An 11,752-nucleotide genomic window follows, 5' to 3' on the forward strand; every position below is an offset into this window, starting at 1 on the left:
TTGAACTTTTGCATGAAGGACTAGTTTTTTATTTTATTTTATGTGGTTAGAGTGAAAATGCACCATCTACAATGTACATACCTAAACTGTTACCTGTGAATGTTACTTAATGTACCTAATATAGACTAATTATTACTATATATACATATTTTTATAGTCTGTTCTGAACTGTCACAAAAACAATTTATGACAGCAAAAAAAAACATCAAATTCAAATACAAAAAGTAAAAACTGTCACCTTCCACAATACGATTATTGTCATTTGTCAACATTGTCAATAATTGTCAGCAGAATCAGATGTACAAACATATTTGTATTAACTCAATTTGATTCATGAAAATACCCTACCCGGAATATAGGAGAAACACATAACTATATTAAACAGACACTTTAAAATGTTTTTTCAATAATAATTGTTGTATAAAATTCATTCTTGTTTGTATATTTTCAACGCATAAATTGACATGAATATGGTAAGTTCAACGAAAAACTGGTTATTTATTATGTGTGTTTTTTTTTCTACTATTTCTATTAAATATTTTGTTCAAGGAGCATAAAATTAAACACGATTCCATGGACTCTCCTTCTTCGACTACCAGAGAAGCAGTCGATTACAAGTAAGTAATATTATGTACATATCAGATCGCAAAGATAAAATTCATTTCTTTGTTTCGGATACAATTTCTTATTAATTCCCGAAGTTTATAAAAAAATATAGTAGGTGCATAAAAGAAAATATTTGGGTGTGACAATTGACAAATATGTTATAATAATTATTATTCTAACTTTTCAAATTTTTAAAGTACAATGAGATCTTTAAAGCTATGAAATATTTCTTTCTTTCTTTTTATTAATATTAAACCTATAAAATTAAAAGTGTTTTTACTTACTTACTTTTAATACTTTTATAGAATGAAATCTAATTAAAACGCAAATTATGATTTATTCACATTAAAGCCAATTTTCTTGTTTATTCAAAATAAAACTCACAAAGTATTTTACATATTTAGAAACATATTTCACAACTAGATTTCCGCCCGCGGCTTTGCCCGCGTTTGCAAAGGAAAACCCACATAGTTCCCGTTCCCGTGGGATTTCCGGGATAAAAACTATCCTATGTGTTAATCCAAGTTACCTCCAGGTATATGTGTGCTAAATTTCATTGTAATCGGTTCTGTAGCTTTTACGTGAAAGAGTAACAAACATCCATACATCCATACTTACAAACTTTCACCTTTATAATATATATTAAGAATATATTAAGATTAAAAAGGAACATTTTGTGAGTCACATTAAGCACTAGCTGTGCCCTGCGGTTTTACCCGCATTGCTCCACTCTTATTGGTCTTAGCGTGATGATATAATAGCCTTCCTCAATAAGTGGCCTATCTAACACTGAAAGAATTTATCAAATCAGACTAGTAGTTCCTGAGATTAGTTTTCGAACAAACTCTTCAGCTTTATAATATTAAGTATAGATGGACAAAATTTAGCTACGGAAGCTGGGCAGTTAAATAATAATTAATACACTTCTAGTTGTTATATTAAACATTTATTGTGTTTTTAGTCTACAATTTCCAACATGGTCAATGGAATATTTGAAGAAGACATCCATAGAGCTGAAGTTAGTGAGGCCTCGTAGCTTAGCTTGGGCTGTCATGTTGAACGCAATCCCATCACCTGATGGAGGAGATATTATGTTAAGGTACGTAACTGTATGTGGAATTTTTGAAATTTCAATATAAATTTCACATTATAAAAAAATTAGACCCCACCTTGGATTGCGCTTATTCATTGAGAAAAAGGATTACATTTAAAAAATAATGCAGCAACAGAAATAAACAGACAATGGAATTTGAATTGCTGTCTTACATAATGTGTTAAATTAATAAACAGAAAAATGATATTTAATTGGTGTCTAATGTTTCTTGTGCATATTAGAGAAATAATCTTCTTTTACTTATATATATTTACTTACAGCATTAAGGGCCATAGAAACTTGTACAATGATCTAAAAGAGAAATTATCAATGGATCCACGTGCAGTTATTGGAGATGATCCTCTTTCACAAAATGATGAGGTAAAGTTATATCTTTATTTGCGTTATTCACTTAATAGTCCATTGAATGAGTCCCTCCAAGGGGGGTCTAGAGTGCGTGGGTTAGTAACGTAAGATGTTTCTTCGGAAACATGTCAAGAGTCCCTAGGTAATAAACATACTAAAACCCCGGGACACTAGGAGGAGCCCCGGAGTGGGGGGAGGGGGGAAAAGGTCCATTTTTTTCATTTTTCGCTTAAATCTCAAAAACGGTACATGTTAGAGAAAAACTTTCAAGGAAAAGTTGAAAGGCCATAAAATTATCTACAAGTTGTACCTAAATAATTTTTTTCTATTCGCAGCCGTTTTCGAGCTACATCCCATGAAATGTGAAAAATTCGAAAGCTTTTTATTTTACCTAACTACTCTAATAAATTCAATACCTCTTAAACGCCTCCATGGTGGAATCTGTTTTTTTTATCAATGATAGACCTAATTATGAGCAATCTATCTGTACCGGTCACAAGTTGCACTTTTGAGTTTTTTGGAAGAAAAAAAAATAAAAAGATCAAGTTCAGTAACTCAAACTACCCTAATATAATATTTTGACAATCGATTCCTCCTAAAGGCTTCCATGGAGGAATGTGTTTATTTTACAAATTATAGACCTAATTAAGAGCAATCTATCAGTACCGGTCACAAGTTGCACATTTGAGTTTTTTGGAAGAAAAAAAATAAAAAGTTCAAGTATCGTAACTACCCTAATAAAATTCAATTCCCCGTAAAGGCCTCCGTGGTGGATTCTGGTATTTTTATCAATGATAGACCTAATTATGAGCAATCTATCTGTACCGGTCACAAGTTGCACTTTTGAGTTTTTTGGAAGAAAAAAATAAAAAGATCAAGTTCAGTAACTCAAACTACCCTAATATAATATTTTGACAATCGATTCCTCCTAAAGGCTTCCATGGAGGAATGTGTTTATTTTACCAATTATAGAACTAATTAAGAGCAATCTATCAGTACCGGTCACAAGTTGCACATTTGAGTTTTTTTGGAAGAAAGAAATATTTTTTGATCGTATGGGGAAATTGTTTGAGCCAAAATCATTTTTTACTGCGTGTAACTCAGAAACGGTAGGATATAGGAAAAAATGATTTAGGTACAACTTGTAGATAATTTTATGGCCTTTCAACTTTTCCTTGAAAGTTTTTCTCTAACATGTACCGTTTTTGAGATTTAAGCGAAAAATGAAAAAAATGGACCTTTTCCCCCCTCCCCCCACTCCGGGGCTCCTCCTAGTGTCCCGGGGTTTTAGTAAGTTTATTACCTAGGGACTCTTGACATGTTTCCGAAGAAACATCTTACGTTACTAACTCACGCACTCTAGAACTTTTTATTCAATGGACTATAAAAGGAACCTGTTTCGATAAAAGTTTTTTTTTTATTGTTTTATATTTTATGTTTTCCTTTTTTCATTGAATTTAATTATGCAGTGAATTATGCACAGACATGATATTATAAATAAATATATCTGGATGTATCACTTGGTTCAACATAATCCTTTTCTAAGAAAAACTTATATTATTACATATAATATTCTTATATTTTTTCTGTCTCAGAAACTGAAACAAAACAATATTTATTTTGGGGATTGAACCCCACAGCCTTTGATATGATACTCAGGGTCACTTATCACTGCACAAAGATAAAGAAAAACTTCATTCCACTTGTTCCATTTATTTTATATTTCCATAAACAAGTATTTATTTAGATATTGTAGAGATTTAAATATAGCATTATTATATAAATTAATGTAAAATATGTTTTTGTAGACACAGAACAATATAAATAATAAAGGGAAAGGAAAAAATAGTATTGTTCCATTCCATTGTTAGGTTTTATTAATGATACAGGTTTCGTTTTTTGTTTGTTTTTCAGAGTGCCTGGAAACAGCATTTCTGTGACAATGAGCTCAAAGCATTAATTTTACAAGATGTAGTTAGAACATTTCCTGATGAAGTATTTTTCAGAGATAAGGATATTCAAGATATGATGGTAAGATTTTTTTTTATATGTACTAAATTTTTTTCGAAAATCCTTGTTAAATACACTGTGAATGTCTTTTTTTATTCAATAAGGCATTGTTTAAAGCATGATATATTCATTTTGTAAGTTGTTGTTTTCTGTACTTAACTTTTTGTTATATTAAAAATATGAAAAAAAAATCAATTAAAATATTTTTTTATTTATTTTAAGGTTCGCGTATTATTCTTCTGGGCAAGAGCACACCCGAGTCCTGGATATCGCCAGGGAATGCACGAAATACTTGCACCACTTTTGTATGAGCTTCATAATGATAGAAAATTTGCGCCCAATGATTTGAGGTAATTTTCTTTTTATTACGACGATTTATTTTAATCTTGTAGCCTAGTACAGTAGATTACTTACTTGTACTTGTTAGAAAAGAAAAAGGTATAAGAAAAATATATCTGAAGCTTCATTTATCTTACTTATATTATTAACTCAGGCCCCGGAATCACAGACACAATAGAAAATCTATTGTGTGGTGGACCGATCGGGCCGCTCGGAGCTCAATGGGTCAATCGGTCTTATCGAGAATGTCTTATTTTAATATCATCTTAAAGTAAAAAAAAATCATTATGATTTGGTATGGGATGATGAAATACTTCATTTGAAACATTCATTGATTATTTCAAGGCGTTTAATCTCATTATAGACCTATTTCAGTTTTGTATGTGGGAGTAAGGAGTTACTGCTGATCTGTAATTCCAATAAAGATTTAATGAATGTATGCTTATTATATAATATAAAATCTTGTATTTAATAAAAACTCAAACATTTATTTATTCAATTAGACTTCCTCTAGAAGTACTTTTGAATTGTCATAATTTCATCATTTACCACCGATTCGGAAGTTGCTCTTTTATTACAAAATGGGTAATAGAAAATTTATTTAATATTTTAAGGTAATAAATTAAAAGTTTTACATAATTTTTCAGTGATACACTGCGGTACTATTTGGATGAAAGGTTTTTGGAACATGATAGTTAGTAAGTATATTTTTATGTTATTTAACTAATAATATAATATGCATCGAAATTCAGATTTTGGCCTTTAACATAATAACTTTAATCCATGTCCATGTTATAGTCAAGATGTTTATAGAAAACATAATTATCAGAGTGCAACTGTAGGTATATTGTGAGAAATATTGGTTAATCAAATGTTTATTTAATCTATATTTGCTGAATGATTGTGACATGACATACTAAGTGACTGGTGACAGCTGGTTGATTTTATAAACTTAATCAGAAATCCATAGCGTAAATATAAACAGAAGAATTTATTTTCTTATTACAAAATGTACAGTACAAGTTCAAAAATGTATATTTTATAGCAACTTAATAAAATTGAACCAAGTGAGAAAGCAAAGTTAGTTTTTTCTTCTAAAAATGTATGAGGAAACTAAATAAAAAATGAAACACAGAAAAATCATATAATCAAACTGAGAAACTTCTCCTTTTTGACAGTGGTTAGGAACAGTGTGATCTAGACCAGCTAACTTACTGAAAAGTAAGGTTTAATACTTCTATAATAGAATATTTTTGCAAGGCTTTTAACCAAATATATAACTAAAATATACCATTAGAGTTATCATTATTTTAACTTGATCATTCTATGTTTCAGTATGTTATTCAATGCAGTGATGAAGGGATTAGAACAATTTTATACAACTGGAGATGTGATACCGACGTCATGTGGTCGCTTACCTACTGCTAGAAGCTTACATGTAAGTTATTTAATCTTATAACTATATTATATATAATACTCTATACTCTAAATTAGGGGTTCCCAATCTTTTTCAGCTCGCGGCGCAGTTTCATGTTAAGTTTTTTGTCACAGCGCCCTACCCTGGGTGGGTATAGACTATTTTAAACAGAAACAGTCGATATTGGTACCTAAAATACAAGAATATAAATTGGGTTAGGGAGAGAAGAAGAAAAAAATATTAACTCGACTTCTTTATTGTAAAATAATTTAAAGAGAAATCATCAAGTAAGGGTTAAAATTAATAAAGGCGATGCGCACGATGAATATAAGCAGATCGACTCACGTCGTCCCTTAAACAGTTTGGGAATCCTTGCTCTAAATATTATAACTTAACTAGCTTTCCGCCCGCGGCTTCGCCCGCGTTTTCAAAGAAAAATCGACATAGTTCCCGTTCCCAAGGGATTTCCGGGATAAAACCTATCCTATCTCTCAAGTTGGATCGAACTGCACATGGTGTGCGAATTTTATTACAATCGGTTAAGTGGTTTAGGAGTCCATTGAGGACAAACATTGTGACACGAGATTTATATATATTATAAGATTATTATGCAGTTATAACTTCTCAGCACTTTTATAGTACCCAATAAAAAAAAAAGCATTTCTATAGAAACCCGTTTACAAGAAGAAAGGTTTACAATGTGTATGGATTTATGAAATTGATACAAAAAATTAATAAAAAGTTGCTGTGTAAAATTGATAAATAAAAATAAACCATAAATTCTTACAAACTCGTTTATAATATTAGTCGAATTATTCTGTTCTCTTTGCTGTTACAGAATCAAAATGAAGCTGTGCGGTATTTAGAGCGAGTGAGAGAGGATTATTTAGTGCCAGCGGACCCTGAGCTCGCCGCACATCTCAGCAACTGTAATATATCTATGGAACTGTTCGGCATGTATATATCGATTTTTATTTTCACCGTATTATTTCGTCATCATTGCATTGCATTTAAGAAATAAAATTATATTAACAATTGTGTAAACACTCTACAATTATTTTTTACTTTTCTTTAATGGTGATTTTGATGATATGAAATCGACAAAAACGGTGGTCCACAAAGTCGGATTTTTTTTTTATTTTCCGACAATTGCCGGGGTAAATTTGGTCATTTGATTTTGTACGGCATCTGTGTCATACTATTTCAATACTGCTTTTAATCCATTATTCCGCAATGCCGTACAAAAATCATGGAGACAAGGAGAAAAATCTACCTGTACTTTCGAATTCTCATCTGCACTCAGGTAGTGCTGAATCTTATTATTTTATACATTCTTATTAATATCGTTCTAGATAGGTCACCTGGTAGTTCATAAATTTTTCAACATGGGCCTGTAGTCTAATAGATTGAGTAAATTTTTGGTGCCAAATAAAGTATGTTTATGTAATATGTATATGTAAATGTGCCTATAATTTTGTTTTTATTTATATTTCCAGTCGCTGGCTGAGGCTATTATTCGGTAGAGAGTTCCCCAGGACAGAAATACCTCATTTATGGGGCTTCATATTCTCCGATGGGCCTATGCTGCCCAACGTTCATTACATTATAGTTGCTATGCTCATTGCTATAAGGAGTACATGTGAGTCTATTTATGTTGTTTTTTTAATGTACCTTTGAAAGAATTGGTTCGAAATATTAAGTGATTTATTGCTTTCTTTTTTGGGAAAAAATAATGTACTTATTTATTTAAAATTAATTGGTAATGATGAAAACTTAAAAACTTTCTGTCCAATACTTTAATTTTACCATACATTCGAACCAATGCTCTTATTATTGTGTTATTTCAATTAAAACCCATTAAGGGTGCTTTTCCACTAATAATTTGCGAGGATGTGTAACGAAGAATGTGTTTGTAAATAACCAATAACATCACTTCTAATACTGAACGCTTCAAGTTCAAACTAAATTAAACAATATGATTGTTTCTTTATTAACACACCCCTCGCTACGCATCCTCGCACCTGTGGTGGAAAAGCACCCATAATCGTTTTGTAATAAATCGTTAAATATCCAATCACAAAAACTTGTAAAACTTTACTCATCTTAATCTTAATAATATATATAAATCTCGTGTCACAATGGACTCCTAAACCACTTAACCGATTATAATAAAATTCGCACACCATGTGCAGTTCGATCCAATTTGAGAAATAGGATAGTTTAAATCTCAAATCATTTTAGAGAAAGCGGGCGAAGCCGCGGGCGGTAAGCTAGTATAATATTAAGTAAATAACCCATTCCAGTACTATCCTGCGACACTGGGTCCGCACTATCCGTGTTAATGCGTCCCATGAGCGTGTGCGCGGCGCACGTCTGTGCACTAGCGCTGCACCTGCGGCACCCGCGGCACCCGCGCCCTCCCACACCGGTGACGCTCGTGACCCCCGTAACAATGGTCACCCCCCCGCAGGATGTGCCCGCTAATTCGCAACACACGTACGTATTTGTTTCGAAAATGGAGTAAATAATTTGGATTGATTTGCTAGATTTTGTGTTATGACAGTAAAACAACGTGACAAGGTGTTATAACGTTTGGATAACGTATCTGTAATGTCTGTTATTTTGAGTACAACATAGCTTAAATACTATAATACTACGTGCTTATTACAATCGTAACATATCAAGTTAATCTAGACGAACTGCATGTGGAAGTTAAACATGTGCTTAATCTATCCACGTAGAACTGATATGTGCAAATATTATGTAGTCGCTACTTTTCATTACATCTGGTTTGATATATTTCACTAATTCATTTCATGATCACCTGTACTCCTACCACACCAACGTACTTGGTCAAGGCAAATAATTATGATGATTACGAACTTCAGCAGGTGCGAGGAGACCGGCAGCGTGTGGTTCGAGCAGCGCGGGAGGGAGAGTGACTCTGAGGGGTCAGAGGGCGTGGCAGAGGGGGGAGATGTAGCCCGCTCATTAGCCGCACTTGCGCTCGTACGTGCGCGCTTACCGCCCGCACTTGCATCCCTGCGCGCTGCATTGCCCCGCCCCCCGCCCGCTGCTCTGCCCGCCCTGCAGCAGCTCGCACAGGTACACACATACACACATTCAGGTACATTATAGAGCGTGAAGTTCGAACAGTGGGCGGGAGACTCTGAGGACTCGGAGGGCGTAGCGGAGGGGGGGGGGTGTATTGCGTTCACTAGCCGCACTTGGATTAGTGCGTTGAACCGCCCCCCGCCCGCCGCCCTGCAGCAGCTCGCACAGGTACACACAGATAATACAATAAAAAAAAACTTGCGCAGATACACAGATACAGCGGAGTAATCAGGTCAAACTTATTTGCCATGTGGCAGCACATAGTAAGATATTACATAGCAGCCCGTACACACGGCACAAAAAGCTCAGCAGCTCGCACACGTACACACAGCAAAAAAAGTGCATAGCATCTCGCATACATAGACGCAGCACATAACAGATTTACGGTCAATAGTTACCTATATTTTTCTGTAAAAAGTTTGTATTAAGTGTCTGTACTCATGCACCGATCTATGCTGCTCTATTACTAGACTTAAAAAGACATGACTTTGGTCTTTCACTATTAATGCAACTATAGTATACTGAGCGCGTGTTATATCCTAATATGTTAAATGCACGTATGCCCCTTCTGTAATATTTGACAAATAGTATTCTGTACCATGAAACTCAAAAGACAAACTGTTAAATTATATAATTCCACCCACAGCTCGCGGCGCTCCTGCAGTGCCGAAACCACGCGCTCATTGACGTAGAAACCGCACTAGAAGCCGCAGAAAATCAATCGAACGACGCGGTCGGCAAGAAACAACTAGTTCCCGTCGTTATGCTCGCGGGAAAATCCAAAAAAGTGAATCAAAACCAAGTGAAACTTAAATTAAATCAGAAAGTGAAGGAAGTGCCCTTAAAAGTGTTCCACCAAGTGGAGTGTGATAGTACAAGTGATCTGCCGTTCCTGGACCCGCTACGGATAAGGACAGAATGACTACGGCGCAAACTAATGCTATACAGTTACTACCATTGATGCACTCAGGTATTCTTTTTTTATTAAAGTGATTACATTTTTTGTGACTTAGAAAAAATTTGGGATTTTTTGTATTGGTAAGGAATTCCTTTAAAACATAATAGGAGATTTATATGATTATTTCTGTCTGAGTGTGGTTGTTCTTGTGTGCCATTTGTTCAGTATAAAAAGAGATTATTACAAGCAAAATATGATCCATAAATTAAAAACTTGAGCTATAGACAAAGGTAAACAATTTTGTATGATATTAAAATGTGTATAAAGGAACTACTTGTTATGTTGGTATTGGAAATGTTAAAGAATTTATTATTAGGTCTCTTATAGCTTGATCGAACAATAAAAATAATTAATGATTATAAAAATTACGATTAGATAGTAAATAAACTAGCATACTAAAACTTTTTGTATGCAATTTCATAAAACATTAGTCAAATATATCTCTTTGATTCTTTAAAATATATCAGTTCAACGTATATTATAATATAACTGCCTGTCAATAACAAAACTAGAAAAACTACTACATATAAAACATCAACTATAATCGGTGACAAAAAATGCTCAGGTATTTAATGTTACCTCTACAGAAGATAAATCCTTGCAAAATATTAATGTTCTATTATGTCATGGTTACTGTAATTTATTACAGACTTTGTCTCGTTTTGTACTAGTAGGCATTTAAAGCCACTTTTCCTGATTCTTTCTTTACCTGTTTTGAATCTGTTTCTTATATTTTATATCAAATGAGCATATAAGTTGGTAATCAACACATTACATGGTCTATAACAAGACAGCAAATTGTGTATCTTATTATATATAAATGTGCTGCTAATAATATTAAAGAAACAATTTAGTATTTATCTTTTTTCCATAGAAATCTATATAGCAAAAGTTTTGGTCTGTATTTGTTGAATATTTGTTACATACATTATTGTAGTTCCTTTTAAAAGCGTTTATTGTTTTTATGTCTTATTCTGCTTAGCTACAAAAATTTTATGAAATAAGTTATGATTTTTTACGCTGAATTTTCATTCACTTTACAAATTGTTACTATTAATTTTTATAATGTTAATTAAATGCGTGTTTGTTAGTTTAGTTTGAAATATTCTGTGATAAAATTTGTAAAAATGTGTAAGCGCAAAATAAATATATTAGTTATACATCAAGGAAGTATTAATTGCTCACGAACAATTGTTATTCTTAACTGCTTTTAAAGATTTCATAAAATTAATTGGTTCTTCGTTTTCTGAATGATTCAGTCATTGTATAACTATAATTGTTAATTTTATTAAGAATTTATTGTAAACTAGAATTAAGTACAATAAAATGTTTGTAAGACTCAATTTTATTCTATACTTTTACATTAAAATATATGGAGTACAATTGATTTTATTATTCAACAAAGTTAGTAGCGAATACTGCATTTCTAACTGACGAGCGATTGCAGTGTGTTAACCAGCATACGTTACATAAATCATGCCGTTTTCTTTAAAGGTTGTGAATATCAATTCACAGCCTTTAAAGAAAAACTTATAATATGTATGTATATATTTTGTTCGTACAAGTATACCTAAATACTAAATTGATATGTCATGTGTTGTTACTCATTGGCGTAGTTGGTAATATTAAATTATGATTTGTAATTGCACTGTAATCACTATAATTTTCGTTATGGACGCTATTACGTTTTTAACAAAAAACGCTGTTTTACGGTACCATTTTAACTCAAAGCAATTACACGTGAGAACATAGTAATATCTTAATTTAAAGATAATATATTCAGTTCTACGTTCATCTTATAAAAATTGTATGACGTCATACAAAATTGAAATACGTTTTTCCCATCACA

The 11,752-nt window shown here is 32.6% G+C and overlaps 1 protein-coding gene across 2 annotated transcripts; it reads left to right on the forward strand.

Annotated features, from left to right (window-relative positions):
• The first annotated feature begins 272 nt into the window (after positions 1-272).
• Positions 273-11,246, forward strand: LOC123693299 (TBC1 domain family member 5-like). 2 transcript variants are annotated; one of them, XM_045638320.1, is made up of 13 exons: positions 273-473; positions 550-617; positions 1,568-1,705; positions 1,981-2,080; positions 3,980-4,096; positions 4,298-4,425; positions 5,062-5,112; positions 5,750-5,852; positions 6,670-6,788; positions 7,328-7,470; positions 8,135-8,327; positions 8,720-8,936; positions 9,592-11,246. In XM_045638320.1, exons 1-13 carry the CDS (start codon positions 465-467, stop codon positions 9,865-9,867), a joined length of 1,662 nt encoding a protein of 553 aa, XP_045494276.1. In that variant the 5' UTR covers positions 273-464; the 3' UTR covers positions 9,868-11,246. The 2 variants fall into 2 exon arrangements, with proteins under 2 accessions (XP_045494276.1, XP_045494277.1); XM_045638321.1 differs by having other exon boundaries at positions 8,723-8,936.
• Positions 11,247-11,752: the final 506 nt, after the last annotated feature.

Source organism: Colias croceus, chromosome 7 (assembly GCF_905220415.1).
Source record: "Colias croceus chromosome 7, ilColCroc2.1".
NCBI lineage: Eukaryota > Metazoa > Arthropoda > Insecta > Lepidoptera > Pieridae > Colias > Colias croceus.